General features: G+C 41.7%; 1 protein-coding gene across 4 annotated transcripts in view; it reads right to left on the minus strand.

Annotated features, from left to right (window-relative positions):
- Positions 1 to 23,423, minus strand: part of ugp2b (UDP-glucose pyrophosphorylase 2b) — a 50,282-nt gene that overhangs the window by 20,217 nt on the left and 6,642 nt on the right. For all 4 annotated transcript variants that reach the window (XM_078230420.1, XM_078230421.1, XM_078230422.1 and 1 more), the window contains exons 2-5: positions 18,886 to 19,022; positions 10,966 to 11,073; positions 3,321 to 3,506; positions 1,041 to 1,174 (exon numbers count right to left, since the gene is read on the minus strand). In XM_078230420.1, coding sequence (XP_078086546.1) covers positions 1,041 to 1,174; positions 3,321 to 3,506; positions 10,966 to 11,073; positions 18,886 to 18,990 — 533 coding nt within the window. In that variant the 5' untranslated portion in view covers positions 18,991 to 19,022. The remainder of the gene's footprint in view (positions 1 to 1,040; positions 1,175 to 3,320; positions 3,507 to 10,965; positions 11,074 to 18,885; positions 19,023 to 23,423) is intronic.

Consider the following 23,423-nt stretch of genomic DNA (forward strand, 5'->3'; position numbering starts at 1 on the left):
AAATGTCTATTCATCGAGTACTTGATGTCAGAAAAGCAGTGTGATCATTTAAAAATAATGGAGGTTTAGAGAGAGGTGGTGATGAGGTGGAGCTGAGGGTCCCCGTGGGTGATCACAAGATTATGGAGGGCAAAATGTCAGAAACTAACCGGGCGTGCAGCAGATCACATGTTATTTGTATCACTGCAGGAAGCACTGTATTCACAATGTTCACGTGCAAACTCTGACTGTTTTTGGATGGTGTTGAAAGAGGGCAGCATGTACAGGATAACATGAGACAGACAGCCAGGTACAAATCAGAGGGGGTGACAGTGCCGCAAAGCTTCAGAACAGAAAGGAAGGTGATTCTGTTACAATTAGACAGTTAAGAACGGAACCAATAAGTGCAGTCCCACCCTGCTGGAGATATACTGGAGCAGGGTTGTGTGGGTTAATCTAAAGACACAGGAAAAAGAGTGCTATTTACTTTTGTTACAGGCACAGATTTACATTCTAAGAACTGTCTAGGTACTAAGGCAGGAAACCTGATTGGAGGAATTCAAACAAGAGCTCCAGGAAAGATGGGCACAGATTTGGAAGGCAACGCCACTGTCAAGGACTTTGGTGAGAAAAGGCAAGCTGGTGGTGATTTGCAAGGATGGACTGGTCAAGGGTTTTTTCAATGGAAAAAGAACCGTTTAGTAATGTCAGCTAACATGGGAATGTGGGTTTCATGGACATAAGAGCATGGTGTGGACATGAGGAGAGATGAGAGAAAAAGTTCAGGGCTAAGGTGGGATCTGACTTGAGGATTTTTGGCTCAATGGGCTAGTGGAAGAGAGGAAACAGAGAGAGGCGGATTGGATGATCTCAGTATACTCCTGATTAACCCATTCCACATGAGGACAAATACAAACTGTACAAAATTATCTCACACTGCGCAGTGAGTCAGACCAGGAGACTCTAGATTTATGCTGTCCTCATTGCAGATTCATGTGAAAACAGAACTCTAATTAGATGGACTGACTGCCTGTGAGGTTAGTGGTGAAACATGCATTTACCTGCTTTGGTTAAATGTATGAATCTTCACGTGAGACTGTCTGTACTTCTGTAATATCTTCTTAGTATCCTCATCAGTATTGAAAGAGTTCATCAAGACCAAGGGGACATTGGTATGGTAAGTTCTGTTCAAATGCTATCAAATCAAGATTAATGTACATTTTGCTAAGAAATAATTGTTCTGTTTTAATCACCATTTAATACATAATGCTGCGATACTTCACGGTATTAACCCTTCCCCTCCCCCACTCCTGAACACACAAAGCTGGACTAAATTCTATAACTAGAATTAGAGTTACACACCAGACTGTAACGATCTTACTGACAAAGGCCTTTTAGCTATTTACATAGAACATAGAACAGTACAGCACAGAACAGGCCCTTCGGCCCACAATGTTGCGCCGAGCTTTATCTGAAACCAAGATCAAGCTATCCCACTCCCTATCATCCTGGTGTGCTCCATGTGCCTATCCAATAACCGCTTAAATGTTCCTAAAGTGTCTGACTCCACTATCACTGCAGGCAGTCCATTCCACACCCCAACCACTCTCTGCGTAAAGAACCTACCTCTGATATCCTTCCTATATCTCCCACCATGAACCCTATAGTTATGCCCCCTTGTAATAGCTCCATCCGTCCAAGGAAATAGTCTTTGAACGTTCACTCTATCTATCCCCTTCATCATTTTATAAACCTCTATTAAGTCTCCCCTCAACCTCCTCCACTCCAGAGAGAACAGCCCTAGCTCCCTCAACCTTTCCTCATAAGACCTACCCTCCAAACCAGGCAGCATCCTGGTAAATCTCCTCTGCACTCTTTCCAGCGCTTCCACATCCTTCTTATAGTGAGGTGACCAGAACTGCACACAATATTCCAAATGTGGTCTCACCAAGGTCCTGTACAGTTGCAGCATAACCCCACGGCTCTTAGACTCCAACCCCCTGTTAATAAAAGCTAACACACTATAGGACTTCTTCACTGCTCTATCCACTTGAGTGGCAACCTTCAGAGATCTGTGGATATGAACCCCAAGATCTCTCTGTTCCTCCACAGTCTTCAGAACCCTACCTTTGACCCTGTAATCCACATTTAAATTTGTCCTACCAAAATGAATCACCTCACATTTATCAGGGTTAAACTCCATTTGCCATTTTTCAGCCCAGCTTTGCATCCTAGCTACGTCTCTTTGCAGTCTACAACAGCCCTCCACCTCATCCACTACTCCACCAATCTTGGTGTCATCAGCAAATTTACTGATCCACCCTTCAGCCCCCTCCAAGTCATTGATAAAAATCACAAATAGCAGAGGACCAAGCACTGATCCCTGTGGCACTCCGCTAGCAACCTGCCTCCAGTCCGAAAATTTTCCATCCATTTAGTGCTTTTCCTCCAATAATTGTACATTTTATACAGATATCCAAACAGAATATTCCCAGTTACAGCCTCAAAGACCACATTCAAAACAAAGAGCAAAAGGAGGAAATACTAACAAAAAATAAGCTTGGTCTAAGAAGTGAGCTTCTAACAGGAGGTGGTGAGGCGCAGAGAGGATAAAGGAAGGAATTCTACAATATGCCATGGAGCTGGGCAGCTAAAGGCAAAAAACCGTCAGCAACAGCAACAAGATAAAGATGCACTAAAGGCCAGAGTTGGAGAAACAGAAATAGACTCCACCTGCCCTTCGAACAACTCTTTCCAAGGCTATTGCCAAAGCCTGACACCGATGCATGGACATTTCAGCTGACTCAAGAACCATTACGAGTTTAGAACCTTACTTTTCTTACCTTTCAAAACACAGACGGTAGTCAAAATCTGCTGATCATAGTTCAGCAATAGCTCCTATGGTGACTTCACTCTCAAAGATGATCTCAAACATTGAAGGCTGTTCAGGGATCTAGCCAAGGAGCCACAAAGCTTCACATAATATCTGCACATGCAACACCAAGATCAACTGTAATGTCCCACCACAGCTAATAGCCAACTCTGTCTAGTCCATGGCTCAAATATGGGACATTGACTCTCTAGTGTCCCTGATGTGCAGGTTAGATGGATTAGCCATGGTTAATGTGTGGGGCTACAGGGATGCTCGTCAGAGAGTCGGTGCAGTCTCAATGGGCCAATTGGCCTCATTCTGCACTGTAGGGATTCTATGATTATTAGCGACTGAGTACTATTTAATGGCACAGTAAGTAAATGTATCCCATCAACAGAAGTCAATAGCAAAACAATCAACAATATTCAGTTTATTCTGGCTATATTAAACAGTGTAAACTTGTCCTTACCTCGATCTGCAGAACTGTGAGGTCTAGGAAGGTATTCTCATTGCGGACGCTGATCAGACTTTTGGGACCTTTGCAGCCCATACTAGTTCCAAGGCCTCCATTCAACTTGACCACCACCAGTTTGTTTAAAAGTGAAGCCACATCATCTGGTAACCCTCGGGCCTGTATTTTATCGTAAGACTGAATCTGGAAGTAGAACATGTTCTCCATCAACCATCATGATGCTGTACTCAAAGTAACCAGTGTCAAACTCTGCTAGAAATTCAATAAACAACTGATGAATAGCACCTTGGAATAGTTTTTAAAAGTCCTTACTTTTGTCACGTTTTTATACTTTTCTTTAAGTCAGGGTCAGTATCTATTTTTGCATTTCCCTTGAGATAGGTCACCCTTATTCCTTTAATTCAGGAAGTCAGTGTGGCTCATTGGATAGCACTCTCATCTCATTCAGAAGGTTGTGGGTTCAAGTCCTGCTTCAGAGACTTGAGCACAAAAAACCCAGGCAGTGCTGCAGTGTCGGAAGTGCCATCTTTCAGATGGAACATTAAACAGAGGCCCTGCCTGCCCTTGCAAAAAGCCATAAAGGATCACACAACACTATTCGAATAAAGGGCAGGAGAGCTCTCACCTCTGTCCCAGCTATTATTTATCCTTCAAACATCATTGAACACATCATCTGGTCATTATTACGTTGCCGTTTGTGCCATGGTTCTAAGATTAAAACAGTGACCACTCTTCAAATTGTACTTTAATGGCATATTTTAATTTTATTTGTAGAGCATGTTGGGGCTTTACAAGGTTGTGAAATAGAAATCTAATCACTAGACAACAATAAAAAGACATTTTATACCGCATCTTTCACAAACTTGAGGCATCTTGAATTGCTTTCCAGCCAGCCAATTAAGTACTTTCAAAATACTGTGTAATGTAGAAAATATAACAGTAACTTGCACAATCCCACACACAGCAAGGTGATAATGACCAGACCACCTGTCTTATTGATGTTGATTGGGACACTGGGGAGAACTTTCAAATAGTGCATTGGGATTTTTTTTTACAGTCACCCGAGGAACAAATGTGGCCTTTGGTTTAACACGTGATCTGAAAGATGACATCTTTGCCAGAACAGCACTCGCTCAGTACTGCACTGGGAGCGCCAATCTGTAAATAGTGCTCAAGTCTGTAAAAGTAGGACTTGAACACACAATCTTCTGACACAGGGGAGTGCTGCCAAATGTTGTTTCTAGCTTCTGTTTGCTATGCATGGCCAGCTTGCTGCACTGCGAGGTCCATTTCAGATTGATGTCTGGCCATATGTGAATTGTTACAAAGGTGGTTTTAAGAGATTTATATTTGTTGGGGTAAATATCAGAAATAAGATATAGTTTTCAGTGGATTTAATTTAATGTTTCTGTGCCTGGAAGGGACCTATAGTTAGATTTATGCTGGACAAAGGTGTTTGTATGTGTGGGGGTTGGTTAAGTTCCAACTGTGATTCTTTTGTATTTAGAGAGTATAGTGACATGAAGAATAAATATAGTTTCAGGGGTACAGGAGGTGCATTTCCCAGAGAGAGAGAGCTTTGTTAGTTTTAACTGGAAGCTGGAGTAGTTGGAGACAGATCACTGGGGAGTGAGCAGCTCAACTCTGCCAGGAGAAGCTGGAGGACAAGGGAGTGGCACAGATGCAGGCTTCCTATGAAAGAAGATACAGTCCAGACAACCAAGGAACTGGGAGAGAAAGAAGAGTTCAAATGACTGAAGTTAAGTGAACAAAAACTAACGCATTGTTCAGAAGAATTCAAGGAAGAGTGAACAAAGTGCTCTGAGTTAAAGAAACAATTGCATGAACTAGATTTCAAGTGGGGAGCAGACCTCAGAGCTAGCTAAAATATTTGATACAATTTTAATAAGAATCTGGGAATTGAGAGCTCAAGCAATTGTGACCAAGTTGGACAGCATTCAAGACAAAGAAATTCTGAAGCGGTTGGTGTCAAATCCTGGACCATATTCACTGTTAAAAATGAAGCTGAAGCTTTGTTTAAAAGTGTCATTTGGAAAACCTGGACTGGATTTTGGAACAGTAAGAAGTCTCACAACATCAGGTTAAAGTCCAACAGGTTTATTTGGAACCACGAGCTTTCAGAGTGCTGCCCCTTCATCCGGGGAGTGGGGAGCAGCCAGTCCAACGCCAGCATCTCCACATCATGGATTTTGGAATGCAAACCACTAAGTGAAAGCATTATTGAGAGGGAAGATTTGAATGTGTACTTTGGGGGTGCAGTTTGGAAACTCGCATGTGACAATCACTGGAGGAATTCGGGGGATAAATCTACAGATACTAACTTGGGTTCAGAGTGGAGAGTATTTGACCACAACCATCTTGTGTATTTAAAAAGGGATTGTGTGCGTTAGTGAGACCATTGTAGCATCAAAAGTACTTTGTAATCTGTGTTAATCTTAGAACCTGTGTGTATTTGTTAAGCCAAAGGGGTAAAGGAGTATTGTATTATAATCCAATATTTTTCATATTTAATAAATGTTTCTTCTTGCTGTTAAGACTAATTAGCAGCCCTATGACTGCTCCTCCATGTTTGATTTTTAAAAAAGTTATGGTCTTTTGAGACAGGATTCCATTCTGGGATCTTCTCGTCCAGTTATATCAACTCCGATCATAACAGAATCTTAATGGCAGCATTGCTTGCACTAGCTAGTTGTTCGCCCTGCAGCACATTCGCAACTGCTGCACAGCTGTGTAATCATAAAGCTTCGAGCACATGGTACTGCTCCACTCTGAGCCATGAGATACATCAACAATGGCTTTGGTCTTCCCAATGTTTAAATTTGAAGGAAAATTTATGCACCCAGAGTAAAATGTTCCAGATGGATCTTTATGACAACCGATGTGGTTTCATCCTTCTAATTCCAGATGTCTGTTGAATGCAAACTTCACCTGTCATCGTGGACTTTGAACCTGGGTCCCAGAGCATTATCCGGAGTCTCTGGATTCTAGTCCAATGACAATACTGTTGCAAAGTTGGGGACAGTAATTGTCGATTGGAAAGTAGGAAGTTAGAATTTGATGTTTGTGAAATTATAAAAATTGTAAAATGCTAGGGAGGAAAGCATTGCATGATCCTGTTAAAGGGCGGTGCTTTTTCTGTGCTTAGGGATTTTAAAAAATGCAAGTATACAGAGAGCCCAAAATGAAACATTAGTATGGAAAGGCCAAGCAGTGGTGTTACCAAGACAACATGCTTTCAAATTTAGCCAATCAATCTAAATCAGGCACTTAGATACCAGCAAACCATTAAATTTAAATCCAATGGTTTTGACAACTAGAACTAATCCTATTGTGGGAAATATTGATATGTCATCATTTATACACGGGTATAAAAGGGGGCATTGGGACAAAGGAGAGAGAGCAACTGCCACCTGCCAGAGTTAACGACTCCCAGCTCTAGAGAGGGAAAGAATCGCTGGCTCTCATAGCTTCATCTATGTCTTAAAGAAAGCCATCTAGATAGCAACGGTACCAAAGAAGAAAGAAGTTCCAGACAGAAGAATCAACAGAGAAGGCCCAGAATATTCCGCAAGACGCCAAACCTGAGTGACTAAATTCTATTTTTGTTAATGCGTGGGAATTGTATTTATTTGAACAGCGTACCATAAGAATCGTCTTTATCTGGGAATAGTTAATAATTAGAAGCAATTTATTTGGTTTGTTAATAGTTTAATTTGCTCACTGTTAGTTAGATAAATAAATTGTTACGTGTTGATTTCAGAGAGTGTGTCAGGGATTTATTTTGTATTTAACCACTAGTATTGAAGAGCAGGTCGTACCACTTCTCTCACACTTTTTACAGATTATAGGGTAAGGTACTCACCTTTGGGTATTTCGGTGTTAATTCTCAGAGGGGGGGAGGCAATCCACCTCTGCTTTACAACAATGCCACTACACTACCGCCTTCCCCTCTGTAGGATGTCTTCCTGCCTCACCTAATGGAGGGTCTCCAATAAACACAGCATAGGTTTACAAGGAAACATTTCCATTATTAAGAAGCTTACCTCTCTCCACAATTGTACAGCAATGTGACTCTTGGGGATAATGCCAGGCTGATTATTGCACATCCTTTGTCCTAAGCTTTAGGACTATATTACTGTGTTCCTCAACACATTAATCCTAAAGAGTTGTGAATTTGCACTATACCATCTGTAAGTTTGATATACTATTATACAAATTGTATACAATTATAAACTAAGCCAACCAGAGGAAGTGCGCACAGGATTTGGTATAAGACGAGTAGCATTGATAGATTTCTCTTTACACATATATAAAAATAAGAACACAAGCTACTTTTCATAAACCATATTTAAATTGTTCAGCATTTTTCTTCTTCTTCCTGACCTGTCAGCCAGAATTAAACTTGAGGACATTCTTCAGCCCCCACTATAAATCGACCCCTGTTCAGTGGAGCACTCTCAGAATACAGGTCCCTTGTTAATGTACTAAGACTGCAAGTCTCAACATAGGAAGTCTGGTAGTTGAACAAAATTAACTCCTTTGCTCCTGAAATTTTATGACCATAGAACTGGAACAGTGATCCAGACACAAAACAAATCCTAAAGTTAAAAACTTCATGAAAATAATTTTAAAAATAGAATGGGAACAGAAAATGTGCAATAAATTGAACTAGATATATGTTATACAGGTTTATGCTATAGTACATTTAGAATTGTGTGGAATTACACCATTATGAAGACCACAAACACAACCCTTCATTCCACTGATTTTCACAAAACTTGGTGGGAATGGGAATAGTGAGGAGCAAAGGAGTTAATTTTGTCCAACTACCAGGCTTCCTATGTTGAGACTTGTAGCTGTTGGGGGGTCTCGAACAAGAGCTCACAGTCTCAGGGTAAAGAGTAGGCCATTTAGACTGAGGTGAAGAGAAACCTCTGCACTCAGGAGGTGAACCTGTGGAATTTTCTGCCACAGAAGCCTGTGGAGGACAAATCACAGAATATATTTAAGGAAATAGATGGAGTTCTAGACTCTAAAGGTGCCAAGGGGTATGGGGAGAACACAATATGGTGTTGACGTGAAGGATCAGCCATGATGTAACTGAATGGCAGAGCAGGCTCAGAGGGCCACATGGCATACTCCTGCTCCTTTTTTCTATGTTTCTATATTTCTAAAAGAAACACAATATATGGTGACAGACTCCATATTGCAACGGACTTTAACCAATTAAATAGTTATTTAGATAGAATGATTAAAATCTAATTAAATGTTTTAAATTTATAGATAGCTGAATATAAATACTGATACTCTGATAAAGCTACCCAAAAATTAGAGTGAATTGTCATGTGGCTCCAGTTCAACATGGCAAGGCAGTTCTGGCTGCAAACTCACTTTAGCAATAATGATTTATGTATAAAAAGTGTTTCAATTGCATCAGTCAGTTTCAGGGTAGTAGCCATCAACAATAACAATCATTCTTACTGTGCAGAAAAGGTGAGGATCATTCATAGACATTTAAAGTATGTATATGTGGAATGTACTGCGATTCCTAGTAATAATCTGGCTGCTAACTAGAAACTAAACCCTGGAATTTGTCAGGGAGCTGGAGGCCAATACTAATTTGTCTCCGGTATACTTATTTTTTAACCAAATTTTCCAAAGATGATAATAGCTTTTACTTATTCTAAAAGTTGAAATAAAACGAACAATCTTAAGGACACAGCAGTTTCATCCTGAAATATTTTTCTGCCAGTCGCAATGTGATTTTAAAAAAATAGACAGAAGTTCAACAACTCTATCCCAGATGTCTCGAGCTCTCAGAACATGAACACAGCCAGCATTGTCATGCTTTCAAGGCTAGGTAAAAGCAAGGAACACTTTTTCACTTAATCTCATCATCCAGCATCCCCAATGGTTACTCGCAGCAGTAAACAGCAAAAGCACTGTCAGCCAAACCTGTGGAGAACATTTCCATAAAAAATGAGTTGGCTGACCTCCAAAATGTGATACCAGTGACTTTATAATAAATTTATTCCCTCACCCCACTTTCACAACACATTCTATTATTCATTCTCTTCATCTGGGCCATTCCTTTAAATTAATATTGCATCTTATTCCCAAGGACTGGAAAGGAAATTCTCTCAATACCTGGATTTATGAGTAAAGAGAAATACATCATTTTGAAAGTACTTACCATCTGCTATAATTAGTTTGCTTTTAAAAAAAATATAAACTTTGAAGTTCTGTATCATTTGAAGGATTTTAGTTAGTGCTTCTTAGTAACAGAGACAGTGAAACTCAAAACCATTGGCAAATCTACAAGGGTGTTTTCAAACAACTGTAGAAGCCAGCAGGAGTTGACTCCCAATATATCTCTGTTTATCACTGAATGACAGTTGCACTGGTCAGATTGGCACCACTCAATCCTTGCTTCTTGCCAATTCAGATAATCTTTTCCATAAATTCACACTGCGCAGTGTTTCAATGAATCTCACTGCCCATGGGTTTGGAAACCCTGTGTGGATGTTAAACGAGGAGACTGCAATGTCAGAGAACGTAGCAAATTACACTCTCTGGGAGAATGGGTACTGCAGGGTGATCAGTGGTCATGGAATCAGAACAATATCCAAGCAAGGTGTCAACACCAAAATTGAACAGATGACAAGATAGCTGGGATCAATCTGCGAGTTCTGATGGCTTCAATGGTCAACATTCACCAAAGATTTTAATTAGGATTGTCATTTTGCAATGGTAAATTCCAGATAGTCACAATAAAACTGCCAAGTCAAAACAGTCACAAACACTGTGAAAAGGCAAAAAATTGAATAAATGAATGGTACACTACCTGACCCTGCCTATTCCAATCTTGAATAGGTGTCTGAAGACAAAAAAATAATTTAAACTCCCAACAACTTGCAATATACACTTTTGATTACTAAATTTTAGCTTTGCACGTGTAAACCAGGATGAAATGATTTATTCCCTCTATGAAAATAGTATCTATTCCCTAAGAGCAGTGCCGGATTTAGGCATAAGCTAAACAAGCTACAGCTTAGGGCCTCACAAAATTTCAGAAGGTTTACAATGAAGAGAACATTTCAGAGCGGATACCAGAAAAAGCACCAGCTTGAAGAGCAACTCAAATAATTACCAAAATTACCAAAATCTATGAGAGAGATCAAGCCAGCCAAATGATAAATATGTAATCAGTAAATGCATTCATTTGAAAATAATTTGTATTTTTCACTTTAAATACCTTGCTATTAAATAATTAAAAGGCATAATTATGTTTTCAATTTTTTTGTGGCGACCCAAGGTCCTGTTTTGGTACGCACTTTGTGAGACCTTTTGGTGTAACTTTTTAAACAAGGGGCCTCCAAGCTTTATATAGCTTAGGGCCTCACCAAGTCTAAATCCGGCACTGCCTAGGAAGGTCATTCATTTTGTTGCAGAACTTTGTCTAAGTAATCAAAGTCACATTGCATCCCTATTTTAGAAGTGAAAAATATCAGTTTTACTGTGTACATCATTGTTACATATTGATCAGATGCTTGATGTTTCTAAGCTTTGTACTCATTTTAATAGCTATTGTCTATAATCGTGCTACATTCACAGAACTTACAGAATGTTCAGGTGGTTTTTGGATCTTCTCCCATTCTACTGAAGGACCCTTCCTCTGCAGTAAGCTGTGAAACAGTTTCTGGAATCCCTCGATATCTTTCCTGAATTGCTTAAAATACAACAAAATGAATATTTAAAATTTGTAAGCATAATATGACAAATATTGTAGCCACAAAAATACAAATCTAAAGGATAAATTCTATGGCACAGAATTGCTGAATTTTTGGATGTGTTAATCTCTACTGGAGGAGGTCTTGTGGTGCAGTAGGTAGTGTCTCTGCCTCCGACTCAGAAGTTCCGGGTTCAGGTCCCAACCCAGGACTTGATGGCCAAGGAAGGTGCATTCATAATGCAACCAACAGGCTGAGTATCAATTTGCAAATTCCTCCAACACGCCAATGGCAGTCGGTAAGAGTGGGAGACACTTCTGGTCATTCACATTTGATATGGAGCTGCATTCCTCAAGTTGACTTCAGGCTAATGGCCTGTACCAGAAAAACAAGCTATGGAAATCACAAGTGTATCTTTGCCAATCTCACGTGTCTCTAGACACAGGATGTCTTCCAAGTCTAATCTCTACTCTTACTAATTCTGAGTGGAGGGGGTGGGAAAGGGTGGGGTTGAAACTTGTGAACTAAAAGTGTTTAGCATATCACAAGTACTGCAGAATTGGCAAATTCTGTGTCATTATAACCAAGCAATCTGTCAGTTACAAAGGTTTAGAACATCACGATCTGATTCGATAAAGGTACAAACTGACTGAATGGTATCATCCCATTTCAAATCTGAACGATTAAAAAAAAAAGATTTAGAAACAGACTTAGGCCATTTAGGCCTTTCAGTCTGCTTTGGCTATTCAATAAGATCATGGCTGATCTGATTGTGGGCTCAAACTCCACCTTTCTACTTGCCGGGTCATCCTCAACTCATTTTTCACCAAAAATCTAACTCAGCTTTGAATATATTCAGACCTAGTAATCCTCCTCTGAATTCTGGGGGAGAGAATTCTACAGACTAATGATCCTCAAAGAAAAGTTCACATCTTCTGCATCTTAAAAAGACCCCTTATTTTTAAACTGTCCCCCCCCTAATTCTAGTTACCATCCCAGTATCCACCTTGTCAAGTCCTGACAGAACTTTCTATGTTTCAAAAAGATCACCTTTCATTCTTTTAAATTCCAATTGGTACAGGTTCAATCTGTTCACCCTCTGATAAAAGCCCTTCTTTGCGGGCATGAGTCAAGTGAACTTTCTCTGAACTGCTTCAAACACAATTAAATCCTTTTCAAATAAAGAGACTAAAATTGTACATAGTAATCCAGATGTGATCTCACCAAGACCCTGTACAGCTGCAGGAAAACATCCTTATGTTTATATTCCAATCTCCTTTCAATAAACACCAACATTCAATTTACCTTCCTAATCCTTGCTGTACTTGCATACTACCTTTTTGAGATACATGTACCAGGACCTCCAGATCCCTCTGCAATTTTTCTCCAGTTAAATAATACTTTTCTATTCTTCCTACCATGTAGATAAGTTTACATTTTCCACTATTGTATTCCATCTACCAATTTTTTGCCCATTCATTTAACCTGTCCATATCAATTTGTAGACTCTACCTCCTCCTGACAGCTTACTAACCTGGTCTCTCTCTCACACATCAACAAAAGCTTTAGTTACTCTTTTCCTTTTTAAATACTTGCATAAATTCTTACCATCTGTTTTTATATTCCTAGCTTTCTCTCACACGCTTAACTTCTCCTAATATCTCCTTAAAAGTCTGCCACTGCACCTCTACTGTCCTACCTTATAACATAGTTTCCCAGTTCACTTTATCCAACTCTGCATTCATAACCTTATAATTATATTTATTTAGGTTTAAAAAAAGTCTTAGATCCACACTTCTCACCTTCAAACTGAACGTAAAATCCTATAGCCATACATAAATACTTTAATGAAACTCTTAAGAATATTGATAGGCAAAGGGATCTGGGTGTACAGGTACACAGGTCACTGAAAGTGGCAATGCAGGTGGAGAAGGTAGTCAAGAAGGCTTACGGCATGCTTGCCTTCATCGGCCGGGGCATTGAGTTTAAAAATTGACAAGTCATGTTGCCGCTTTATAGAACCTTAGTTAGGCCGCACTTGGAATATAGTGTTCAATTCTGGTCGCCACGCTACCAGAAGGATGTGGAGGTTTGGAGAGGGTACAGAAAAGATTTACCAGGATGTTGCCTGGTATGGAGGGCATTAGCTATGAGGAGAGGTTGGAGAAATTTGGTTTGTTCTCACTGGAATGACGGAGGTTGAGGGGAGACCTGATAGAAGTCTACAAGATTATGAGAGGCATGGACAGAGTGGATAGTCAGAAGATTTTTCCCAGGGTGGAAGAGTCAATTACTAGGGGGCACTAGGGGTTTAAGGTGCGAGGAGCAAGGTCTAAAGGAGATGTACGAGACAGATTTTTTTACACAGAGTAGTAGTAGGTGCCTGGAACTTGCTGCCAGGGAAGGTAGTGGAAGCGGATACGATAGTGAGTTTTAAGGAATGTCTTGACAAATACATGAATAGGATGGGAATAGAGGGATATGGTCCCCGGAAGGGTAGGGGGTTTAAGTTAAGTCGGGCAGCATGGTCGGTGCAGGCTTGGAGGGCCGAAGGGCCTGTTCCTATGCTGTAATTTTCTTTGTTCTTTGTAACACAGAGTCAGAATCATTTACAGCAGAAAAGGAGGCCATCCAGCCCATCTTGTCCATGCCAGCTCTCTGTGAAGCAAGCCTATTAGCTCGTCTCCCCAACTCGATCCCATCGCCCTGCAAATTTATTTCCTTTAGGTATCCATCCAATTTCCAACATACTATTGATTGTTTCCACTTCTACCACCCACAGGGGCACTGAATTCCAGGTCATTACCATTCGCTATGCTAAAAAAGTTTTTCCTCACAGTCCCTCTACATCCCTGCCCAAAACTTAAATCTGTGTCCCTGAGTCATTGTACTATCAGCTAATGGGAACAGCTTGTCCTGGTCTACCTTATCAAAATGTCATAATCTTGCACACCTCTCTCAAAACTCCCACAATCTGCTCTGTTCCAAGAAGAACAACTTCAGCTTCTCCAACCTAAGATTATAACTTCCCCACCCCTAAACCACCTTCAAAGATCAATGCCCATGCACCCCTAGGTCCATCTGTTCCTGCACACTCTTTAGAACCACACCATTTATATATATATATTGTCTCACCCCATCCTGTTTGCCAAAATGCATTATATCACATTTCTCTATATTAAGTTCCATCTGCTATTTCTCTGCCCATTCAGTTACTACTGTATGTGTCATACAGCAAGCTATTCATATCATCCTTGCTCCTCCAAGCTTATTATTGGCAAATTTTGAAACTTCACTCCATATTCCAAGATCCAAGTCATTTATATGTAACAAACAAAGCTGAGGTCCTGGCAATGACCATTGGAGAACATTACTGTATAACCACCTTTCAGTCTGAAGAAAACAGCTATTACAGCTCAATGCTTTCTAATCTTAATCCAATCTTTTTTATTAATTTGGACACTGACCCGTCTATCCCATTTGTAGTCCCAAAATTAAATGTCAGACGATCGGCAGCTTCTAACAAGCTCACTTACGTCCTGATAAAAAGTTCACTGATCTCAAGTATTAACTTGTTTCTCTCTCCACAGATGCTGTCAGACTTGTTAAGCATTTCCTGTTTTTATTTCACTTAAGTGAGCTTTGAACCAAAGGTCAGAATTAAAGGCAGCCAATTTCTTTGTTCAAAAACTTGATGAGGTTTCTTTCAATGTCCGTTTAACATACGGGAACGGTAATAAAAAATTTACAGTACACTCTAAGCTCTTGGCTCCTGACTAGTTTTTGATTAGGAAGGAAAAGGTTTTAATGAGAAAAGGTCCAAAGTCAACCTCTGATTTAAATCAGAAGTGAATGAGTTTGAATTTGTGAAAATGACTTGTCATTTATAAAAGGTACTCTTGTATTAGACTATCTAGAATGAATCTCTAATTACTGTTAGAAATTAATTTCACAGTCACAAACAACTGTTCACTGAAAATGTAATGATGACTAGACTATGTAGTCAGCTGTGAAGTGACAATGCTTGCTATCCACACACTCACATCAGAAAAAAAATTGGTGGGGGTGGGCTGGAGATCACGGCAGGCCGGGAGGAGGGGGTTCAGGATGGGCCCGGAAATGGTCGGGACGGTCAGCAATCGGGCTGTGGGGGGACGGAGAGCTGTCATTGCAGGGCTGGCTAGCAATTGGGAAGCCATCAGTGGAGGGTCACTGCACATGCGCTGATCTCAGCACTAACAGATCAGTGCATGCGCAGTGGCCCGCTCAGCACGCTGATTTCAGCCTCTCCAACGTGAAAACGTCCCATCCCTTGCAATTTAATAATATTCACACTGGTGTCCTCTGCAGTGCAGAGTGTGGGAAATTCTTCTCTGAACTCCCACTGAAAAAACCAGCGTGAATTACTCCTGTTTTCACGCAAATTCGCCACCTAGAATCTTTTTGGGAGAATCCCACCCCATGTCATTAAAATTTCACTTGCACTTAATGCATCGGCCCTACAACTCCAAATCTTTACAATGGCTCAGTTTCAAATCAGTCAGGGAGGCTGTGGTGTGGCAGGGTAATTTTACACAGCAGCCTCTGAGATTTCTCCAGTAACTGTGTACACATGGACTCTGGAATCCACCGTCTAGTTTACCTGCACTGATAACCTCACCATTATCAGCGCAAAATACAGATCAATATTTTACTACTTGGTAAACAAGTAAAATAATTCTATTCATTCATAGGATGTGAGCTTCATTGACAAGGGCAGCATTATTTAATACCCATTTTTCACTGTCCTCCAAATATTATTTAAATTGAACAAGATAGTTTTGGTACAGAAGAATCTGGGTATTCAAGAATCTGGATATCCTGGCACATGAGTCAGAAGAAGTTAGAACGCAGGTCTAGCAAGTTATGAGGAAGGTAAATGGAATGTTGTTGCTTATGGCAAAGGAAATGGAATATAAAAATAGGGATATGCCAACATCACTCAAGAAGCTAGACACCATCCAGGACAAAGCAACCCACTTGACTGGCACCCCATCCACCACCTTAAGCAATCATTCGTGCCACCACAACAGCAGCAGTGCGTGATATCTACAAAATGCACTTTAGCAACTCACCAAGGCTCCTTCAATTGCACCTTCCAAACCCGTGACTTCTACCACCTGGAACAACAAGGGCAGCGGGTACCTGGAAACACGCCACCTATAAGTTCCCCACCAAACCACTCACCATCCTGACTTGGAACTATGACAAAAATGATTGACGAGGGAAGGGCCGTGGATGTCGTCTACATGGATTTTAGTAAAGAATTTGACAAGGTCCCTCATGGCAAGCGGGTGCAAAAGGTTAAATCTCACGGGATCAAAGATGAACTAGCTAGATGGGTACAGAACTGGCTTGGCCATAGAAGACAGGGAGTAACAGTGGAGGGGTCTTTTTCTGATTGGAGGTCTGTGACTAGTGGTGTTCCGCAGGGCTCTGTACTGGGACCTCTGCTGTTTGTGATATATATAAATGATTTGGAAGATGATGTAGCTGGTCCAATTGGTAAGTTTGCGGATGACACAAAGATTGCTGGAGTTGCGGATAGTGATGAACATTGTCAGAGAATACAGCAGGATATAGATAGGCTGGAAAATTGGGCGGAGAAATGGCAGATGGAATTTAATCCAGATAAATGCCAAGTGATGCATTTTGGTAGATCTAATGCAGGGGGGAGCTATACAATAAATGGCAGAACCATCAGGAGTATAGACACACAGAGGGATCTGGGTGTGCAAGTCCACAGATCCTTAAAGGTGGCAGCACAGGTGGAAAAGGTGGTGAAGAAGGCATATGGCATGCTTGCCTTTATTGGACGGGGCATAGAGTACAAAAGTTGGGATATGATGTTGCAGTTATATAGAACGTTGGTTAGGCCACATTTGGAATACTGCATCCAGTTCTGGTCGCCACACTACCAGAAGGACGTGGAGGCTTTGGAGAGAGTGCAGAAAAGGTTTACCAGGATGTTGCCTGGTATGGAGGGTATTAGCTATGAGGTGAGATTGAGTAAACTAGGGTTGTTCTCCCGGGAAAGACGGAGGTTGAGGGGCGACCGAATAGAAGTTTATAAAATTATGAAGGGCATAGATAGGGTGAACAGTTGGAAGCTTTTTCCCAGGTCAGAAATGACAAACACAAGGGGTCACAAGTTCAGGTAAGGGGGGCAACGTTCAATACAGATATGCAGGGGATGTATTTTACACAGAGGGTGGTGGGGGCCTGGAATGCACTACCAAGCAAGGTGGTTGAGGCAGACACACTAGGATCATTTAAGACTCATCTAGGTAGCCACATGAACAGACTGGGAATAGAGGGATACAAACGGATGGTCTAGTTAGGAACACATGATTGGTGCAGGCTTGGAGGGCCGAAGGGCCTGTTCCTGTGCTGTATTATTCTTTGTTCTTTGTATATCACTGTTCCTTCACTGTTGTTGGGTCAAAATCCTGGAACTGCCTTCCTAACAGCGGTGTGTGTACCTACACCACGTGTACTGCAGCAGTTCAGGAAGGCAACTCGCCACAACTTTCTCAAGGACAATAAAAATGCTGGCCTTGCTGGTGGTGCCAGCATCCTGTAAACAACTAATTTTTAAAACACTTTTATAATTGTATAGGGCACTGGTGATCCACATCTGGAGTACTGTGTTTAGTCTTGGTCTCCTTACTCAAGCATAGAATTGCATTAGAAGTTTAGATAAGGTTCACTCGACTCACTCCTGGAAATGAAAGGCTTATTTTCTAAGAAGGATTGGACAGTTTGGGTTTTTATCCATTGAAGTTTAGAAGAGCAAGAGGTGATCTTATCGAAACATACAAGATCCTAAGGGGACTTGATAGAGTGAATGCTGAGCGGATGTTTCCCGTATGGGAGAGACTAGAATGTGGGGGCACAGTTGAAAAATAAGCGGTTGCCCATTCAAGGCAGGGCTGAGAAGTTTTTTTTTCTCCAAGACGGTCATTGGTCTGTGGAAGTCTCTTTCCCAGAGAGCAGTGGAGGCTGGTTCATTGAATATTTTTAAGACCGAGACTCCCTTGCCAGTCAAGAATCTAAGGGTATCAGAGATGTACAGGAAAGTAGCACTGAGGCCACACTCACAGTCATGATCTTATCAAGTAAAGGAGCAGGCTCGAGGAGCTGAATGGCCTATTTCTCCTCCTCCTGATTCATATGTTTGTACGTTCATTTCCAATAACACCTCCAGAAATTACATTGGGCGTTTAATCATTTATTTTAGTAATAGGTATAAATCTTTTCAGCACTTTGATGCCAACAATAAAAAAATATATACAAATGAACTGCATGAGAGTTTAAAATCAATGTAGTATTTACTGTTTTTATTTTCTTTAATACATTTATACCAGCTCATCATTAATCTATCTTTACCGACCTACACTGGCTCCAAGACTGAATGCACCAAATTAAATCTTCATCTACAAAACCTTCCACAGCCTCACCTCAACATCCTACTTCTGTAATCCTTCCCCAACTTTTAGTCCCCTTCAGAACGCCAACTATTAACTTAATGTGTAACAGCCCTCACCCCACCCTCCGCCTCGCCTCCTCCTCACTACTGATGAAACATTTAACTGCCTTAGGCCTACTCCCTGGAACTAGCTCTGAAAGCTTTTTCAACTCCCTACGCTTAACACAAATGCTAAAATTTTATTTTTGTAACAGCCCAGTCAACATTCATTCTTTTCCCCTTCAAGACAAAGTTCCCATGTTAAATTCTACAAAGTGCCAGCTGCTATAAAAACAATACGTACATCTCGCTCACTCATTGTAGCTGTTTCCAGTAACTGAGCAAGCTCCATTGCCATGGTACTTTCCAGCTCCTCGCACTCAAACTGGGCTGTTCCACTTCTTGACATGGTTGCAGCAAAATCTGGAGCTACAGAAACACCTAGAACGTGGGGAGAAACAAAGCAATTCATCCAAATAGAACATAGAACAGTACAGCACAGAACAGGCCCTTCGGCCCACAATGTTGTGTCGAGCTTTATCTGAAACCAAGATCAAGCTACCCCACTCCCTATCATCCTGGTGTGCTCCATGTGCCTATCCAATAACCGCTTAAATGTTCCTAAAGTGTCTGACTCCACTATCACTGCAGGCAGTCCATTCCACACCCCAACCACTCTCTGCGTAAAGAACCTACCTCTGATATCCTTCCTGTATCTCCCACCACGAACCCTATAGTTATGCCCCCTTGTAATAGCTCCATCCACCCGAGGAATATACTGCTCTTTGGAGATGGTGTGCCCTGACACCACATCAATGGCCAGCAGCAATTGATCACATTACTAAACTTTATACCGATTATCAGGGTCTCACAAAATCTTGAACCTGCAAGTCTCAAAGAGGCCACGAGGAGCATAATTGGCTTCCGATGGTTCAGAATTAAGGATGTACAGCAACCTGAAAGGATTAAGCTTCTAGATTAAGACAATAAGAGAGTGTAGGTGTAGTGGCTGCTGCTTGTTTCTGTGTTTAAACAAAGCCAAGCCAAGGTTAGGGTGGCACGGTGGCACAGTGGTTAGCACTGCTGCCTCTCAGCGCCGGGGACCTGGGTTTGATTCCGGCCTCGGGTCACTGTCTGTGTGGAGTTTGCACATTCTCCCCGTGTCTGCGCGGGTTTCCTCCGGGTGCTCCGGTTTCCTCTCCTAATTCAAAGATGTGCGTGTTAGGAGGATTGGCCATCTAAAGTTGTCCCTTAGTGTTAAGGGAATAGATAGGGTAAATGCATGAGGTTCTGGGGATAGGGCCTGAATGGATTGTGGTCGGTGTAGACTCGATGGGCCAAATGGCCTCCTTCTGCACTGTATGGATTCTATGAAACCAGATCAGATACCCTTGATCCAGATTCTCAAATAATGGATCCTTGGGTGAGGTGCTATAGGTCATCATTAACTCAAGGTACTGAGCTGCTTTCAGAAGGAGCAAGTCTGCCTGGCCCTACTTTAAGATTCCAAGTCCTGCACAAGGACCTGGCAAGGAAATTGCTCTCAACATCAGCACTCTTTAGCAAAATGTAGGGCTGAAATCCTCAACTTTATACCAAAGAATGCTTGGAGAGAGCCTTAGCCAAGAATGAACAAGTCAAAGGAAAAATTGACACATTGAAGAAATTCTGATGATCTTAAGAGTTAACAACTCAAGAAAAGTTTGGTGACAGGAAACGTAACATTGCATACATGCTCACAACAAGTAGAGAATGGATGGTATGCAGGTAAACTTCACTACACGATAGATTTTTACATTGCGGATAATACAAAACTTGGAAGTATTGTGAACTGTGAGAAGAATAATGCAGAACTTCAAAAGGACATAGATAGATGGTCTGACAAGTGGCAGATGAAGTTTAATGCAGAGTAGCATGAAGTAATTTATTTTGTTAGGAAGAACACAGAGACAATACAAAATAAAGGTACAATTCTTAAGGGGTTGCAGAAGCAGAGAGACCTGGATGCTTATGTGCATAAATCATTGATGGTGGCAGCACAGACATAATGGGCTGAACGGCCTCTTTCTGTAACTTTTCTCTGGTTCAATGGCAGGACACAGAGGAATTAATAATAAAACATACAGCAAGCCTAAGAACATGGCGGAAGCAAGTTCATTTAAGAGGAAACTAGATTATTATTTAATAAGAAAGAATGTGCAGAGCAATGGGGAGAAGGCCGAATGGCCTTATGTGCTGTAACAATTCTGTAATTCTGTGACATAAAGAACACTCCAGCCAGGCCCTTTTCCCAAACCAATTCCTGTTGAATTAATGGATATTTAAATCAATACAAAGTTGAGGTAAATTGTGTTAAATGATTCAGTGGTGATTATGAACTGATAAATAAAATCTTTTCGCGTGCCTGAGGTCTGTCTGTTCAATTTCAGTTTGTCAAGCCACTGAAAATGAGTTTAGTTCCAGATTTCATTTTAAAGGTTCAATCTATTTCCATTCAAACAACTGGGATTAAGTTTATTAATGCACAAATTCAGTAACACATTGTCCATTAATACCGTAAACTTTATTTTAACACTATATGCCTTTGTCTCTTCTGCTATGCCATTCTTTATAATTAAAGTTTAATGTTTTGAAAATTTTAAATGTTTATTCTGCCAATTCAGATCATCTACGTTTTTAGACAGAATCTTCAGAATTATACGACCCATTATGCCTGTTCTACCTCTTTGATAGAGCTATCTGTCTGTGTGGAGTTTGCACATTCTCCTCGTGTCTGCGTGGGTTTCAAAGAACAAAGAACAAAGAACAATACAGCACAGGAACAGGCCCTTCGGCCCTCCAAGCCCGCGCCGCTCCCCGGTCCAGGATTGAATCCTGAATCCAGGATCCCCGCCCAATTTTCCAGCCTATCTACATACCAATATCCTATCCACCGAGCTGTCCCTCACAGCTACGATGCTTTGTTCATTACAACCTATTAACTCACCCCCACCCCCCCATTCCAGACCATGTGATCTCCAGGGAGAGGCGAAAACCCAGAGTGAAAAACCCCAGGGCCAATATGGGGAAAAAAAAATCTGGGAAATTCCTCTCCGACCCCCTGAGGCGATCGAAACGAGTCCAGGAGATCACAATGGCCCTGATCGGAAAATGCTTCCCAACCCTAGTCATTTCCACTTCCACGAACACCATATGAATTCCCTGCCCCCGAGACAGGTTCCCAACTATCCGCAGTCTCGCTCTGTACTGGCACCAGCAAGATGATCATAGAATGAAGCCTTGAAACGAGAAACAAGGAACAATTAGCCCGCGCCGCTCCCTGGTCCAAACTAGACCACTCTTTTGTATCCCTCCATTCCCACTCCGTTCATATAGCTGTCTAGATAAGTCTTAAACGTTCCCAGTGTGTCCGCCTCCACCACCTTGCCCGGCAACACATTCCAGGCCCCCACGACACTCTGTGTGAAATATGTCCTTCTGATATCTGTGTTAAACCTCCCCCCCTTCACCTTGAACCTATGACCCCTCGTGAACGTCACCACCGACCCGGGGAAAAGCTTCCCACCGTTCACCCTATCTATGCCTTTCATAATTTTATACACCTCTATTAAGTCTCCCCTCATCCTCCGTCTTTCCAAGGAGAACAACCCCAGTTTCCCCAATCTCTCCTCATAACCAAGCCCCTCCATACCAGGCAACATCCTGGTAAACCTCCTCTGTACTCTCTCCAAAGCCTCCACGTCCTTCTGGTAGTGTGGCGACCAGAACTGGACGCAGTATTCCAAATGCGGCCGAATCAACGTTCTATACATCTGCAACATCAGACCCCAACTTTTATACTCTATGCCCCGTCCTATAAAGGCAAGCATGCCATATGCCTTCTTCACCACCTTCTCCACCTGTGACGTCACCTTCAAAGATCTGTGGACTTGCACACCCAGGTCCCTCTGCGTCTCTACACCCTTTATGGTTCTTCCATTTATCGTGTAGCTCCTCCCTACATTATTCCCACCAAAATGCATCACTTCGCATTTATCAGGATTGAACTCCATCTGCCATTTCCTTGCCCAAATTTCCAGCCTATCTATATCCTTCTGTAGCCTCTGACAATGTTCCTCACTATCTGCAAGTCCTGCCAGTTTTGTGTCGTCCGCAAACTTACTGATCACCCCAGTTACTCCTTCTTCCAGATCATTTATATAAATCACAAACAGCAGAGGTCCCAATACAGAGCCCTGCGGTACACCACTAGTCACAGGCCTCCAGCCGGAAAAAGACCCTTCCACTACCACCCTCTGTCTTCTATGACCAAGCCAGTTCTCCACCCATCTAGCCACCTCCCCCTTTATCCCATGGGATCCAACCTTTTTCACTAGCCTACCATGAGGGACTTTATCAAACGCTTTACTAAAGTCCATATAGACAACATCCACGGCCCTTCCTTCGTCAACCATTTTGGTCACTTCTTCAAAAAACACCACCAGGTTAGTGAGGCATGACCTCCCTCTCACAAAACCATGTTGACTATCGTTAATGAGTTTATTCCTTTCTAAATGCGCATATATCCTATCTTTAAGAATCTTCTCCAACAACTTCCCCACCACGGACGTCAAGCTCACCGGCCTATAATTACCCGGGTTATCCTTCCTACCATTCTTAAATAACGGGACCACATTGGCTATCCTCCAATCCTCTGGGACCTCACCTGTGTCCAGTGACGAGACAAAGATTTGCGTCAGAGGCCCAGCGATTTCACCTCTCGTCTCCCTGAGCAGCCTTGGATAGATTCCATCAGGCCCTGGGGATTTGTCAGTCTTTATATTCTCTAACAAACCTAACACT

Source organism: Mustelus asterias, chromosome 15 (assembly GCF_964213995.1).
Source record: "Mustelus asterias chromosome 15, sMusAst1.hap1.1, whole genome shotgun sequence".
NCBI lineage: Eukaryota > Metazoa > Chordata > Chondrichthyes > Carcharhiniformes > Triakidae > Mustelus > Mustelus asterias.